The sequence below is a fragment of the Lissotriton vulgaris genome, chromosome 2_1 (genome assembly GCF_964263255.1).
Source record: "Lissotriton vulgaris chromosome 2_1, aLisVul1.2, whole genome shotgun sequence".
In the NCBI taxonomy this organism is placed as follows: domain Eukaryota; kingdom Metazoa; phylum Chordata; class Amphibia; order Caudata; family Salamandridae; genus Lissotriton; species Lissotriton vulgaris.
Window position 1 is genome coordinate 203,778,392 of NC_141687.1, and position 17,583 is coordinate 203,795,974.

General features: G+C 43.3%; 1 protein-coding gene across 7 annotated transcripts in view; it reads right to left on the bottom strand.

Annotated features, from left to right (window-relative positions):
* The window catches only part of RFFL (ring finger and FYVE like domain containing E3 ubiquitin protein ligase), a 367,730-nt gene that overhangs the window by 84,803 nt on the left and 265,344 nt on the right, over window positions 1-17,583 (bottom strand). For all 7 annotated transcript variants that reach the window (XM_086954726.1, XM_086954722.1, XM_086954727.1 and 4 more), the window contains one exon: window positions 11,646-11,729. In XM_086954726.1, the coding sequence (XP_086810852.1) occupies window positions 11,646-11,729 (84 nt within the window). The remainder of the gene's footprint in view (window positions 1-11,645; window positions 11,730-17,583) is intronic.

Here is a 17,583-nt window from a genome sequence, read left to right on the forward strand (position 1 = left end):
ATTAAACTGTACAATGGTTGTGCATTGCACCGTTGCCCTTATTTACATGGGCTGGCAGCTGCTGAAGGGAGAGGAGGACGGGCGTCTTTGTTATGCAGGCAGACTCCCTTCAGAGGCAGCGCCCCCAAGATTACTCCACCGGACTACTTCTGATGGGTGAATCACCACGGTCAGGTCAACAGCCTCTGCGGGAGGTGTCCTTTGCGAGCCAGTCTTTGTGTAGAGTCAGCTCACAGGTTTGTTTTCTTCCCAGAAGCTCCAGCTACTATGGCAGTGGGGCACAGGCTCAGGCTTTTCAAAGAAAGCCAGCCTGCAGCAATAAATAGTGCAGTCTGGTCTTTGAAAGAAAAGACCGGTCCACAGTGAGGATATTTTGCTCGGCCTTAAGAAGCCGAGGGAAAACGCCAAAAATTTGTGTCGGGTACGGAGGTAGTAGGACCTGCGATCCGATGCTGTAAGAGGAAAAGATATAAAACAACCACCCTTCTTCCCAGGGTTAGGAAAAGACATTAGGAGACATTGGGAAGTTACACAATAACCTGGTTGAATGCGTTAGTACCAGGGTAAGAGGGGATATTAATATTTTATTTAGGAGAGGGTGGGATATGTCAAGGTAAAATACTTATGGTAAGTATTAGTATTATAAAAGCTATACTTATCTTTTGAGCAGCAGCAACAAAGAAGGGAGAACACTGCGGGTGGAGGGACATTACAGCCTATTAGAATGTTATTAAAGTGCTATATTCTTCAATTGTTGCTGCTTTGAGCTGGCAATAAAGGAGATTTGCTTAATGGTAGCCTCAGTGTCATGCCATAAAATCCAGAAGGACAATGGCCTAAAGCAAAGGTGAGTGCTCGCACCCCTATTATTCAAAGTGTATACAGCTGACATGTGAGCAGCACTGAAACACCCAAACTAAATTTAGCAAAAATTGGAGATACCGATGTCACAATATAACAATATGCAGACCACATTGTCCTGCTGGATCCCTCCAGAATCACTCAATACTCTTCAAAAATACAACCTGGCCGAAAAAATTGCTGCAACTGCTGTAAGACCAAAGTATTCGTCTTTGGTAGACCATCTAAGAAATTAAAACGCAATTGGAGCCTGGGTCCACTAAAAATGCAAACTGCTGATTCATAAAAAATCCCTAGGAGTCAGGCTATCACCAAAGGGAGGAGTCAAAATGCACTTGAGGCACTTAGAAACAAAGGCGTAATCAATCATCATTATAATGGGCCAAGTGAACAATTCTCTAGAAAGCCCATCCAAAGGCCTAACGGGAGCAACTCCCATACCCATGACCAAAAATGTCAATGAAGCCTAGCCAGGTCAGCTTGTCAACACCATGAAAAGATTCTAATTTAAAGCCTACAAATGGGTCTTTAGATTACGGATATACTTACAGGGATGCCTGTTAAGGCTGGAATTTAGACTGGAGGGTCAAACATGGGCCAGTATGGTGTCCTTTGTAAACTTCTACTACAGGATCGAAAAAGCACAGCCTAAGAGCCTGAAAGTAATCTTACAGGATATCTTCAAATCAGAGGGGAATCCCTGGTCACACTATCTTCAAAGATCAATCGACACTCTCCAAATTGATCAGATGGTATTAAACAAGTTACAGCATTCGCACACAGCAATACTGAAAAAGCAAACATGGATATTTTTGAAGGTAAGTGGCATAGGCCGACTTAAGAACTCAACATTATTACCAGATGGGGAAAAACTGTACGCCAAAACGCAGCTACACTGCCTCAGTCTTCAGCCATATCTCCTTTGAAAAAGATGCATCAAACAAATAATGTTTGCAAGGCTAATAAGCCTACAATCTAAATAACTAAATCCCAAATGGCTTTCTATTGCCAAGATCGACAACTGCATACTTTGCACTTATAAGTTTGAGTACTTCAACCATCTACTATGTTGCTGCCCGACACTTCTTCAAGCCCATCGTACATTGCTAAAACCACTCTTTCTTGCTCACGGGATTAAAACTTGCAAAGAGGCAAGGAACCTGGTGTTCACTACCACTGAGCCGACGGAGGTAGCCACATTTGGCAAATACATCAGCATCACACAAGCTCATACAGAAGAGGTGAATTAAAGCTGTATTACATCTCTGGAGAAGGACAACCTTGGAACTGGCTAACTATTTATTTATGTATTTATATTAAAATTTATAATGCGCAACAGCTACCCGCAGTGGGTTTCCCGGCGCAAGGGATAGACTGAAGAAGAAAAGCAAACCTCTCAACAACACCATGAATCAGCTAAAGCGGCAAGCAGATCATTGGAAAAGTATGGTTTTCAATTTTTTCCTAAAACAGAAAAGGTTGGTTTCTGATTTCAGAGTGATGGGTAGCGCGTTCCAGTATTTGGGCCCTAGATGGAAAAAGGCCCGACCCTCCATCCTTACAAGCTTGAATCTTGGGACCACAAAGTCGCAGTTGGCAGAAGATCCTAATGTGCGACTAGGCTTGTAGGGTTGGACCAGACTCAGCAAGTATTTTGGGGCCGAACCCTGCTTGATTTTAAAGAGATAACACAGGGCTTTGAATTTAATACGGCTGGGGATCCTGAGCCAGTGTAGATCGCGAAGAGCCTGTGATGCAGATAATCTCCTCGGGATGTTACAAGGAAGTCGGGCCAACAAATTTTGAACAACTTGGAGTTTGTTAATGGTGGCAGCGTCAGCACCGAGATAGAGGACATTACCATAGTCCAGGCGAGATGTTACTAACGCCTGGACAACAGTTCTCCTGGTGGCATGAGGCAGCATCCATAGAATTTTCTGGAGCCATCGCAAGGTGGCAAAGCAGATGGCGGCCACCTTAGTGGCCTGCTGTCTCATAGAGAGTTTGTCGTCTATGGGGAATCCGAGGTTGCTGTAGTATCGGGTTCCCAAGGCCTACATGCTCCGAAGATAACCCACTTACATCGAAAGAACTGTTGGCACGGAAACTGAAAAATTCAAAGAACAAGTTTATTAAGACCCCATGGGGTGGTGGTACATTCCTACAGCACCCTTCGGTAATGCAAGAAGTATCACACCGAACATCGGTGTGACTTGCTCTTTTATACAATTTGCAGGTAATAAAACAATAGGCGGTACAAGGTTACAAAGCGTTATGTACATATATGGTCATCTTTGGAACACAGCCAGCTCATTGGAGGGGTTACAACTCCGCTGGTCAGTTTAGGCGGCACATTCCAGAGGGGTGACTGGTCAGTGGGGACTGCGCATGTACGGGCTTGACCAGTACTAAAAATAGCCTGTTGCTGGGCAAACTCGAGTGGTTAGTGGCACGGACAAAGGACTAAAGGCCATGCTGGCCACGAGGCCGCTTATGATCTAAGATGGCCGCCGTAACACACAAAATGGCGTTTCCGAGTATGGCCAAGTTAAACGGAAAAACGTGTAGCACAGCTAAGCGCTAACTCGGCCATCGCCAAATTACGACATTGCGAACCACAGAAGTTGGCTGGGGAAGGAGTCCCATGTCACTGGGCCAATGTTGGGGGCCCCACAGATCTTTATGCTTCCCTAAGATGAGAATCTCAGTTTTTTCACCGTTTAGTTTGAGGAGATGCCTTTGCATCCACTCAGCTATACGTGACAATCGGTTTTTAAGATCGATACACTGTTGCACTCGCTGCTGGAAAGGAAAAAAACTATTTGGGTGTCATCGGCGTATGAAAAAATAGTCAGCCCGGCGTCCTCCGCGATGGTAGCCAGGGGTCTCACATAGATGTTGAACAACAAAGGGCTGAGTATGGACCCCTGCAGAACACCGTACGCCGATGGACAAGTGGCAGATGTGGCTTTAGAGGAAAGGACTTGGAAAGTGCGCTCACTTAAAAAGGAGGCAATCCAGGCCAATGCCAGACCGTCCACTCCCAGGTACCGAATCGAATTCAAAAGGATGGAATGGGACACGGTATCGAACACCGCGCTCAGGTCCAAAAGGATGAGTGCAGATGTTTCCCCGCGGTCGATACCGTGTCGTAAGCTCTCCGTCACCCCGAGTAGAGCGGTCTCTGTGAAATAATGCGCACGAAAGCGTGACTGGGAGGAGTGTAAAAATCCCGAACTTTCCACGAGATGGTTTAACTGAATGTTAACATGCCTTTCCAGCACTTTTGAGAGAACGGGCAACAAGGATATAGGTCTGAAATTGGCGAGATTAGACACATCGGCTCCTGCTTTTTTTAGGAGAGGAACAACCATTGCATGCTTCCAATCCTGTAGCAATTGAGATTCTATTAATGATGCATTTAGAAGTCTCATGAGAACCCGCCCAGGTTCAAGATCCAATTGTTTGAGAATTTTCGCAGGTACAGGGTCACGAGGTGAGCCAGATCTCACGCTGCTTAGGCAGGAGAAAAACAAGGTATCATCGAACAATTGCCAGTTTGTAACCTTCGCCATAGGAAGTGGCTGTTCAATCCCTGCGACCTGTCCCGATTGATGTTCATTTGCAGTCGGGGGAGCGCTCATGGAGTCGTATATGCGCTCAACCTTGGCAATGAAAAAGTTCGCAATGGCGTTACACTGGGCTTCCTCTAAAGCTGGGGGTGTCGGGATACGGTCCGCTCCTGTCAATTTTTTGACAACGGAAAAAAGGGTACGTGGGCAATTCTGAGCTTGCGTCACTGTACTCACAGTGTAGGCAGCTCTCGCAGTTTTACATTGCGAGTAGTATTCCTTTAGAGCCTCTTTATAAACAGTCTTCCGTGAGACCGAGTAAGTGTGCCTCCATTTCCTTTCTAGGGCCTTACATTTGGTTCGTAAGGCCTTCAGGTCAGCGGAAAACCAAGGTGCCGGGAGACGGTGGGACCTAGAATGTTTCGAAGTGAGCGGAAGGAGGGTGGTTACGGCATTGGTAAGCCAGTGAGAGACAGCGGTATTCAATTCCATGACTGAAGCCTCATTGTCCTCAGGGCGGGTGTTCATAAGGTGCTGGTTCAACTTAGTAATATCAAGTTTACCCCACCGATGTATTGATTCACCCTTATCGCGGCCACTGTTTACCAAGTTCTTAGTGTAAGGTAAAGAGAAGTGGACTGCGAAATGGTCGGACCACTCCAGTGGGTGGGCACTCTGAGAACAATCAAAGGGAAGATTAGAAAGAATGGGGTCCAGTTGATGTCCAGCAGAGTGAGTGGATCCAGAATTAAGCAGCGGAAGGTTAAGAGCCTCCAGATCAGATAAAAACGCTTGCTGGTGGTACATAGTGGATCTTCTAAATGCAAATTGAGATCGCCAAGAATGGTGAAATTTGCTGCCCTAAGAAGTAGAGGAGCTATGGTCTCAGCAAGTAAAGAAATCCAGGTGAGAGTATTGCCAGGGGGGCGATAGACCAAGAGGCCCGATAAAGTAAATTGGGGGTTAATTACTAGTTTGAAAAGAGCGGTTTCGCTTCCGGATAGGGGAAAGGCTTCAAGCTTACAAGTGTAGGTAGACTTGAAAATTATGACAATACCCCCTCCTTTCCCAGAGTCTCTGTCCAGTCTCACCATTACATAGTTATTAGGGACAGCAATGGCGATATCAGGACCAGAAATATCCTGAAGCCAGGTTTCAGTAAGAAATAACGCGTCGAGCTGCTCTTCGACAAGAAAGTCGTGGATGTAATGTTTGTGTTTCGGGAGGGACCTGCAATTAATACTCCAGAACAGGAGTGTAGAGCAGTTAAGATGTGTTTTAAATCTCCTCCGTCTGATAGTGGCTAATCAGTAGACCACCCAGGATAGTGGCTAATCAGTAGACCACCCAGGGACTGTCTAGCAATCAGCCTGTTTTTCAAGGTAGATCAAATGACCGAGAGTAACTGGACTTAGCCCATAACTTGCTAAACTAGGTCATCCATCGCCCTGAGTATGTATAACCGCTGGTAGATAATTAAACTGCACTTTCTCTTTTGATACCAGCACAACATTTGACAATAGTACTCCGCACTACTTTAGTTCGATTTCTTCTTGTTTTTAGGTTTCCTCCTGTGGCTACTGATGTTCTACTCCACTGAATATATTTGCCTGCCTGCAACTATATGCACTTGCCTTTTTATTTCTTGCAAAGATTCGAATCACTTATACAAGCACTCTATCGCTTTAATGTGATTCACAGCTGCTTCATTTGACCCCATTTGCACATCTAGAGGTTTTATTTCATTTTAATAGACTCTGGTTCCCAGTGATTTTATGTATTTGTTCTTTCAAGACTTGAATATTGTAAAGATGTAAATTAGTTACACAATAAAGTCTTACTTACGACAACTGGAAAATCGAGCAACTCCATCACACTTCCAATTAAAGGGTAGTAGTGTGCTGGTAAATGTGTGAATACTGGTCTCTCTTTCGATCTCCTACAGTGTTCTTTATAGAGAGTGCCTTAACTCTTTAAATGGTTAACAAGTTAATAATAGCAACTAAGAAAAATGAGGGCCTATTTCTGAATATGTTCAAAAGGAGCCACAAATAGCCTTACCACTGCGCTTAAAAACAATAAATGACACTAGCAGCCTCCTTGGTGGATTCAGACTTTTGAGGGCTTCTATGAAATCTAGATTTGCTGATACTTTAAAAACAATGATTCTTTTTTTTTTACCTCACAATAATATCTGCACTTCGCTTTTACATTCAGGATCACACTCAAAGAGCAAAGATTGAATCAGCTACGTCAGAGATCTATCCGATCACGGATGGAGTTCCACAAGGATCCCAATTCAACTGAACATTATTTCTTAGTAATGCGATTCAACTAGATAAGCTAATTTAATCTTGCGGTTATCAATTTATGATCTAGGCAGATTACACAGAGCTGGTTATATACCTAGATGGGGGATTTAGAGTACAATAGTACCTCTTTTAAAAGAGTGTCTCTTTGCCTCTATCAATTGTATGCAAAATAACACCTTGAAATTTAACTCAGATAAAATTGAAGTACTGGTCTTTGGGCAAACAAATTAACTTGGTCAGATACCTGTTGGTCTTAATCTCAACTTTAAGGTTTTTCTTTTTTTCTTTTGCCTGTCCTGTTCCATATTTAAGTCCTATTGATTTTAGCTCCTATGCTTATCATGACATTACCCCTTATGGTTGCTTAATATGCATCACAAGTTAGCGGATGATCAAAGCCAATTTGTTTATTTTCTTTGGCATAGTTCTCTAATTGTAGCTTGATGGTGGCAATCTTATCTAGATCCCATACAATTTCTCGATTCATACACCAAAATGTGTTCTCCTATTTGGGTTGTTCCAGTTAATAGATATTGAAATTGCAGGGTGGTAAAAAATAACATTTGGTTATATATCTGAATTTGATTATAGTAGTGTGTGGAGGTGATTGCCAGGGAAGCAGAAAAAGGAGATTCTTGAGTGTGACTAAGAAAAATGTGAAGTCCTTTTCGTCAAGATGTTCAATCCTCTACGACTTTAAAATTATACTAGGATCAAGGCTGCCAAACATTTGATGCATCTTGCGTGGTCAAAAGCTGCAGTTCGACATTTTATCTAATGTGCTCTCCAAAGGTAAACTGAAATCCCCTCCAACTATAAACATTTAGTCTGGCTGAACTACACTAATGGTATCATCTATATTACACAGGAATTTTGTATACACTGCGTTGGGGCATAGATGTTAAAGCCACGAAAAGGTATGCATCTTTTCTAAGTTTTACTAAGTTCCATCTGCCATTTTCATCTGACAGGCTAACTAATAATGTGATATTTGCTTTCCGAGCTAACACGACGATGATCTGTTTATTTTATTATTTGTGTGAGAGTAGGTGAAGTCATTCACCTATTCTCCTTAAAGCAGGAAATTTCCGATGTCAGTGTTTTAGTCTCATGGAGAAAGACCAAGTCCCCTTTCTTTTATATAAGTAGTCTGAGATCTTTGTCTTCTTGGCTTAATGGTTAAAAAGCTTAACGTTTAGCAACATTACTTTAAGAGTACTACCTCTGCTATACTGAACTGAGAAATAGTGCAGCACTGCTCTAGGTAATAATATGGAAGAGATTTGTGCTTACTTCTTTTGTTCTCATTAGTATGTTTTGGCTATGAAGACCCCAGCTAGCTTGTCTAGGATGGAAAACAGGATGGTTGAACAACAGTGGTAATAGAGTCAGGAAACGTAGGAAAGTAGCAGGGTGTGAAATCAGACAAAGGAATAACAAAGAACATAATACCCTCCAAAACTCTAGGGGCACCCTATCCCTCTGCCCATCCTTCCCTACCTCCCCATCTGAATAGGAATTGTGTGAAGAAGGGAAGAACATCCTCCATGTACAATCACCCTAAGTTCAAGCTTACAGATTTACCTAGCTAGTACATCAACAAAACTGACTGAATATTTTAAGAACTTAACCATGTACTCAGCTAACACGAAGGGTTAAGTCTGGTATTCAGTTAACCCTCAACAGAAACGTATTAATTACTGCACCACAATTTTGTTCCAGAGTGAGATTGTATATCTTCAGTTAACCCTTCTGTATTTAGATGGCCTAAATAGGTGCCAGAGTTTATCGAACAACAGAGCAGTTCATAAGGTTTTGGGTGCTGTAATGACATTTCAAATTCTGTAATATTGTTAATAAAGCTCGAACTTTCCTTGGTGTCATGAAAGATCTCCAACTTCACTTTGTATATGATTTTTAAACTTTGCTGGTCCGACGAAAGAGAAGGGGATGTTGAGATTGCAGAGTTTTGTTCTCAGGGTGAAGAAGCCTTTCATTTTGAGGATAGTCTCTTTTGAGTAGTCTTGATATATGTTTATTCTTTTTTAGTCCCAAGTGATGAATTTCGGGTGGCAGACATACTTACAATTACTATTTACTCGCCATTCCAATACTCTGTTTGTGCACAAAGAGTGTTAGATGATTCCTGTTAAGAATGTTTTGTAGGCAGGAACTCTGTGTGCTCTTTCGAGATCAAGGTCTTTTTTGAGGGACATACTCACTATTTTGTGGATCCAATGCTCTAAGAAGTCCACATAGAATCAATGATTTTCCCCTACTCCCTTTGAATCCCAAATATCCTTAGGTTTCCTCTTCTATTTCTTTCTTCAGGTTCAGCTAGTTCTTTCTGGAGCATAGATGTCTTGGTCTTAGTCACTATCAGATTCTTTCTGAATTGATCTCCAGGGTCTTGTAGGTTGCTTATTCTATTTTCGGTTTCAGCAATACCCCTCATCAAGTTGCATATTTAATATTACCTCTTATGCTTCCGATCTGTACTTACATCAGGTTGGTGATTTCTTTTGGTCCGCTGTACTAGGTCAAGAACACCAGAGTTTTATTAGAAGTGCATCCATTGTGCTATTAATTTCTCCCTTGCCCTTTATCACAGTCAAGATATTGAGCATCAGCTTTTGTTGCAAGGAGCTTCCTTTTTTCTCCATCATCTATCCTACATGTTACTTTATAGGTAAGACGTGTTTTCCGATTTTATGATCCCACATATTGAGTGAGGCAATCATAGTTTTGGCTCGACAATCTGTAAGATATTGGTTAAAGTTTCATTATTTCAAGACACCTAGTATGTATTCCGAGAATTCTTAAGACTATATCAAGTGGCAATAATTCTGCACAATTGCCCAAAGTTATTTCAGTTCTGAAGGACACCTGAGAGACCTGCACTGGCTCCCGGTCAGCAAGAGAATCACCTTCCGTCTCCTCACCCACGCACACAAAGCCCTACACAACCAAGGCCCAGGATACCTCAACAGCCGCCTCAACTTCTACGCTCCCAAACGCCAGCTTCGATCGACCAGCCACGCCCTCGCCGCCGTCCCCCGCATCCGAAGAGCCACCACAGGGGGACGGTCCTTCTCCTACCTCGCCGCCAAGACATGGAACTCCCTCCCCACCCACCTCCGCCTGACCCAGGACCACCTCACCTTCAGGAAGCAACTCAAGACCTGGCTGTTCGAGCAGTAGCGGACCCCCCCAGCGCCTTGAGACCCTCTGGGTGAGTAGCGCGCTATATAAATGCGATGATTGACTGATTGATTGAAGATTGCAACACACATTAACAGATGCAGTATTGTAGTTACCATTTACCATTACAACAGTTGGATTTTGTGTATCTCTCAAACTGGAAAAGTTTAATGTAATGCGCACATCAACCCAACGATTCTGTACAGTGTGCTGGCCTAATTATAAGTTCTGTCTCCACCCAATCACATCCTGTATTCTGTACTAAAGTCTCAATTGGACACTGCACCATGCAGAAACTACTATTATAATAAATGTTCTGTGTAAAGCACTCCGATGCTCTTTTGAGATGGGAAAACATACATAAAATACTGACTATCTTCAGTGCTTTACCATTAATGTCATGAATTGTGGAATTTTAAGGGCCTGGACCAAACAGCTCATCTTTAAGTATTCCATGAACCAGATTCATATCTTCATAAACCGAGATTCCAATTTCTGCTAGTTCTAAGATAAATAAAAATGGGTCCATAACTGAATTAACTGTCTATACCAAATATAGAAATCAAGTATACAAGCCAACCACGAAAACAAGTACAAGGATGGTTCAGACACACTTTGTCTAACGTTTGCATAACCTTTGCCATTACTGTATGCAGTTGAACAAAGGGATGCAAAGGCGTAGTCTTGTCTTCTGAATCAGGAGAATCAGTGTCCACATTTACTCCTGGTCTTTTAGAGGGAAGTTAGCGGTGGAACAGTGTTAGAACCTTCTTGAGTTTTTTTTCAGTTGATGTGCCTTTTGCAGATAAACCACATTGAAAGTCTCAATTTTATGTTTTCATTTTGATCTGAAAATTTTTCCCAAAAAGTACCAAGACATGCATGCAGTCATCTTTGTCTGCTGACTTCAGAATACCTGTGCCTCTCTGGTAACAGGAGGGTGCTATAAAAACGAATATTGTCAGTGTTCACTCTACAGTGTAAAACATTCAGTACCACTGGCATGAACATTTGACTGTTAGTTAAGAAACTGACGGACAGAGAAGATATCCAAAACATCTGAAAGGCGCGTGTGGCTGAAGAGAAAATGTAACCAGAAGAAGTAAACTGTACAATTAGGAGTCTGCATTCATCCCCATGAGAAGCAAGCACTCCTCAGGCAATAGTATATGATGGAGTAATATGAGGTATTTAAATCCACAAATTCCAGTTGAACAATGTTAATTGATTCAGGTTGAATTGATATCGAATGCCGAAAAACAACCTTCTGCACTTGAAACAATTCACTACAAATTGCCCAGGGTAAATCTGTGGGCTAACTATGGGCATTTCTGGTACTAATGCAGGTAAAGACTTTTTTAAATTCTATTCCCGTTTCTTAATGTAGTGTTTCTTCTTGTTTTATTTACATCAACGAAAACAAGGAACTGGACCAACAACAATCTCATCTTCTAATTTACACTCAGATTCTGGTGCCTTACTCTTTTTGTGCCCTTTATAGAGCTCTTTGTGAATTTCAGAATTATTTTTGGGAATTTGTATGGGATTCAGAACTGCACCAAAGCTAGATAACACCATATAGCATCAGAGTCTGATAAAGCACATCTATGAAGCATTGCTTAAACAATCAGTGAAGTAAATGTATAAATATGGACATTTTGATAGGTACAGTAAATGGGGAAAATGGGATTCTACACACCTGCACCTCATCTTCGACTCCCCCTTCCGCTTGGCTTGCTCTGTCTTCAATCGATTGTGTAATGACAGGAACAGGTTCATTTGTCTACAATAAAAGTGACAGAAAATAAGGAAACATTACTCATGTATAGAAAAAAAGTGGACTAGTAGGTCCTTATTTAGAGTTGAGAAGCAATGAAAGAGTAATTCTCTTCCGTAGAAATGTAGAGGAGAATCAACTAGGGAGATTTCCTTCAACATATCTTCAATATGGTGTTCCTCCAGAAGAGTGCTTTGCAGATATAGAACACTCTCCTGAAATGTAAAGTGTTTCCAAACCACCCATCTTCAAATTGAGCATTTGGTAGTCATCTGCTCCATTTCCCTACCTGCTACCATCATCTGATTTTTTTTTGGGGGGGGGCGGGGGCTAATCTTTTTTAAATATAAGCTTGGCAAAACAAGTCACCCATCGTGAGAAGTGCATCGTCATTATGCAAATATCCATAGCATTTTACATTTCCAGTTTTCGTTACAGTATAAACTTGCTACAACAGGGTATTATAGGTCCCAGTTACAATGTAAGTCTCTTGAGCCCTTTTCATAGTCTTGATTGAACTTCTCAGCTAGTCTCACTGAGTTGGCATTCCTCCTCCCTTGGTTCCATAACCACCTGGATCTCAGTGTCTTCTGTAGGCCAGCCATCTGCCCCAAATCTTTTGCCATTTCTTTTGGCATCCCCTACTTTGTTACACCAATTTTTCAGCTACGCAGCACCAGTGTAAATCCTCTTACCATTCAGTGACCCCTGGTGATTGGGCTGCTATCCATTTCCATGCTATATTACTTTTAGCTACCATTGCAGGTATCTTGAGCCATAGTGCTGTGTATTTAGGCCAATTGTTTTAGTCTTCCTTACATAGTATGTGCCATCTAGCCTCCCTTGGGATTTACTGGCCTACTACATCAACCTTTACCTGTAAGATTACTTCCCAATATTGCTGAATATTAGGACAAGCCCACAGCATGTGGAAAAATGTGGCTGTTTCCCCACATCCCCGGTTGCATTGGTCAGTATCACTATGGCCCATTTTGTGGAGAAGTACCTTTGAGGTGTAGGATCTATGTAGGATTCTTAACTGTATACAGTGAAATCGTGATCGACTTGCAACCTCTCTAGAGCTCTGTATTGCCTCTGTACTGTCATCTTCTTCCAATGTAGCTAGGTCCGCTTCCCAACACCCTCAGAGAGTTCTTAATGGGTCTGGTATGTTGTTAATTATTTTTTTTATAGGTGAGGGAAGTGGCCTTATCAACCATGGGATCAAATAGCAGTCTATCCTCCAGTGGCGTGTACTCAACTATATGTTCGCCCACTGAGATGTGGTATTACAAAGCGTGTTTCAGTTTGATACATCTGTAGTATTCGGTGTCTGACAATTCATATTACGTTTTAAGGTCTTCGAAGTCAATCATCTTTTGTCCCCTACATATATCTTCCAGGTAGTCAATACCCAGTAGTTTCTGCTTGCCAAAACCCTTTAATCCACCCAGTTCCCTGAGAAGGTCACTATCCCACAACAGAGTCCTTCCTGTGAACTTCCCCTCCTATCATAGGGATTTTATTGCCTTTCTCCATATCTTTATTACTTTTTGCATAAATGATGGTAATTGGGATCCCCTCGATTTTGGTAAAGGTTATCCCCTTTGTCCCATTGACTGGTGGTCGACCCTACATGCTGGGTCGCCTCTGTCCGCAAATGTCCAAGCATTAATTGTTACTAGCTGTGCTGCCCAGTAATATTGTTTAATCTCGGGAATGGCCACCCTGCCCTCAAACACTCCCCTCTGCAGTTTTTTAGGGTTAATCTAGGGCTTCCTCCATCCCACAGCAATAGTCTTATTTCCCTGTTAATTTTCCGCAAGAAGTCTGGTGGTACCCTACATTGGTTATTTTGTAAAACATAGAGGAGTCTTGGTAGCGCCATCATTTTGAACAATGCAGCCCTACCCATTAGAGACAATGGTAGTTGTCTCCAATGCATCACATTGCTACAGTCTGTTTATTTGTGGGAGTATATTGTCTATTAGAAATTCAGTGTCTGTGGTGGAGATCACGATTCCCAGGTATCTGAATTCATCATTTACTGCTAGGTTTCGGGCAATGGATGGTAACACCTGCACTGTACCCACCAGCACAAAGAGGTGTGATTTATCCCAGTTTATTTGATACCCTGAGTATCCCCAAAATAGTTGAAATATGTGGAGTATCCGGCCTAGGGACGATATCCGCTTTGTAATGTATAGTAGTATATCATCTGCGTACAGTGATATTCTCTCATCCCAGTCGTTTCCTCCCGTGTATCCCCTTTATCAGTGGGTCACCTCTGACCTACACAGTTAGTGGTTCCAAGGCTAAAGCAAATAGCATAGAGGCTAGTGGGCAACCCTGTCGGGTACCCTTAGGTAGGGTTATTAGCTACAATGTTGCCCCATTTACTCTCACCCTGGCTAGCCAGTTGGTGTATAAGAGGCGGATCCATGCGCAGTACTTTGGGCCCAATCCCACTTGTTCTAGCACCGCGAACAAGTACGGCAATTCAATGCTATCAAATGCTATACGTGCATCCAGTGATATGAGTGCTACATCCTCTTCCACCTTTTGCTTCGTAAGATGGAGCACTCTATATAGCTGCCGTGATGTAAGTCTAGTGCTTCTGTGCGGCATGAAACCTGATTTGTCGGGGTGTATAATAGATGTTATTACCATGTTCAATCTCGTCACCAGCACTTTTGCCAGTACTTTCGCTTCTATATTGAGCAGTGAAATTGGAATGTAAGAGTAACAGTTTGTCGGTGGTTTACCCTTTTTCGAAATAACCACAATGGTGGCCATCGGTTGGTCTTCTGGGAGTATTCCATGCTCCAATGCCTCCTAAAACATGTTTAGCAAGTATAGTGCCACTACAGTCGCCACTTCTTTATATAATTCGGCTGGTATGCCATTTGGTCCAGCCGCCTTCCCTATTTTCAAAGCTCTACTTGTGCTTCCTATTTCTTCTACTGTTAAGTCTTTGTCTAGTTCTGCCTGGTCGTCTGAGAACAGCGTGGGGAGTATAACTTCTCGAGGGAGGTCAACACAGTCCGGTCCCGTTCTGTTTGTGGTAGTTTGATACATGTTCACGCAATGCAAATGTCAAGGCTATCTCTTCTGCTGTCTTCGGTATTTCGCCTCCTAGGATGCGGATCTCTAACACCCAGTTTCTTTCTTTGTCTCGTTTCTCTAGCCAAGCCATCAGCTTATTAGCTTAATACCCTACCTCGTACAATATTTTCTGGTCGCTTTAGCTTGTGCCTGGCCTTTCCCTCCGCAATGTCCCTCAAATCCTGCCGCTTGAGTCGAATCTGGTGTTTAAATTGGGCGTCTAGCCCCCCTTCATTTCTATCTTTTGTTTCAAGTTGGGCCAGCTCAGTTTCTATAGTATAGTATTGGAGCCTCTGTTCCTTCTTTTTAGTTCCTGTTATAGCTTGCACGCACATTTTAATCACAGTTTTATAAGCTTCCCACACTATGCATGTCGAGTGTACAGTGCCTACATTTTCTTGGTAGTATTGCTGTGTCCGCTCTCTCACTATTTCTGGGAGTTGCTTATCCCTGAAGAGCAAAGGGTCTATTCTAGGTGGCAGTGTGGTGTTTTTAGAAGGTTCCTTCATGTGCACCTCCACTGGCGTATGATCGGATGTGCCCCTTGCCTCGTGGGTTGTCCCCCAAGCCACCTGCTGTGATGGAATGGGTCATTAAGTAGTCTAGTCGAGAGTATCCCCCGAGAGAAGAACATGTATTGTCTGTGCTCTCCATAGATGTAACAATCGGAGGACCTCCGTAAATGCTTTCAGGGGTTATGTGTTTGATCCCTATCTGAAGTTGAAGTTCTGTCTTTTGTGGGATCTATTGTATCATTCATGTTGCCTCCCAAAATTAGGATACCAGTCAGTAGTTCTATCAATAGTGTACTAATGAGGGCACATTCACCAACAGCTATGCTAAGAAATACCCTAGTTCATCAGGAGAGATACCAATCGACTGGTACCTAGGGTTCCCATTGGCTTCTCAGGCTGTGAAACTTGGTGGTATGTATACGGAAAATATGTTGATGACTTTCCCCTCCCAGTTCCCAGTCAGCGACATATCTGCCTATCCGATCGCTCCAACCCCTGCCTGGTATAAAGGGAAGTGCAGTTCATACCAAAATCCCTGTTCCCCGTGATCCCGTTGTGAATCCTGCGTGTGCTAGGAGTTTATGAAGGCCCCTGTCTACGGCTTTGTAGTTGTTCCCTTTTAAGTGCGTTTCCTACAGCAATACAATGTCTGGGCTGTGTCCCTGGAGATATTGTACTACCATTGTACATTTTATTTTGTGGCCTAGGCCATTGATATTCCAGGTCATTATTTTCAGGTCTGCGCTAAACTGTGAGCCCTCCTGGTGTGCTTGGGAGCCCTGCCTTTTCACCACTTGTTGTCATGTGGTACACATGTGTCGTGTGGGTATATATGCCAAACCAAGTGGGTGGTTGTCTGCCCCCTCCCTTTGTACCATGTCTCCCCCATTCTTCATGTTTACCAAGCTGAACATCTAAATATAACTGTAAAACCAGGCCTCCTTGAACGTGGCTGCTTAACTTAATGCTGCCCAACTCCCCCTCCCTGCTACCGTGCATAATGGGTTCAGTACTACCCACCCCCTACCTTGCAGAGCGCCTGTCACCCCGTAACAATAACACCGTAGATCAGGCGGTTGTAGCCGTGTTTGTGCCCGCCGGACGGTCCCCAGTCCCTAATATGTATGTGCCAGGCATATCATAGCATGTCTTACATCCTAAAGCAGCCCATTATATCCTGCTGCTAACTAATTATACATCAACTTAGCTGTGCGTGTAATCTCTGTCCGTAGCATCCTCATTTCTTCTGTCCCCGATATCTCCTTCGACGTCTGTACATGGTGTGCTCATTGGACATATTTTCATTGATTGTACAGTTTCACAGATTATAGTCATTCCCTGCCATTCTTTGAGGGATCTGAGCTCCGTGATGGGCCCTCCATTTGATCCGGGGCCAACCGTGTCCGCTCCTTGGCCAATTTATCGGTTTCTGAGTGTTTTTCCCCCAGGCATTTCCTGCAGCCCTCCAACTGTCGAGCCAATCCTCTTCGGGAGTTGAGAAGCGCCAGACTTTCCTATCTGAGACTATTCTGAGCGTTGTGGGGAAGAGCATGGAGTATTTGATTTCTTTTTCTCATAGGGCTTTTTTCATCTCCAGGAAGCTCCATCTCTGCCTTTGTACTTTTAGAGTGAAGTCAGTAATGGTAGCGTAGTCAAACTTAAGCGGCGAGGCACTTTGTGCAGTCTATAATATCACATCCCTGTCTTGAAAATTGAAGATCCTCCCTATAATGGGGCGCAGAGGCACTATCAGCTTGGGTCAAGTGCCTGGGAAGCAGTGTGCCCGCTCCACTGAAAAGTATCTGGATAGTCCCCTTTGTTGCAGCATTTTGGTCACTAGTTCCTCCAAGAATAGGTCTACTGCTGGCCCCTCTGCTTTTTCTGGCACCCCTATATTTCGAACGTTGTTGCAACTGGAGCGTCCTTTCTGGTCTTCTATCTTGGCCTCTAGCTGTCTGGTCACTTCTTCAAGTTCACTGACCTGTTTAAGGATTATGATATTGTGTATCCGTCGTCAGGCTGGCTGTGATCCGTTCCACCTCCTTTACTCTGGACGCCATATTTTGCATGTACGTTCTCAGTAGGGAGACCTCTGCCGGTTCACAGCGAGGTCCGTGCTGACCTCCTGGATAGGCCTCATGATGTCTTGCAATGTGGGTTCCTGCGCTGCAGATGGGGTTAACATAATGTGTGGTCCGCAGTCCTTGTTCCTGGACCTGCCATTGCATCCTCTGATAGGG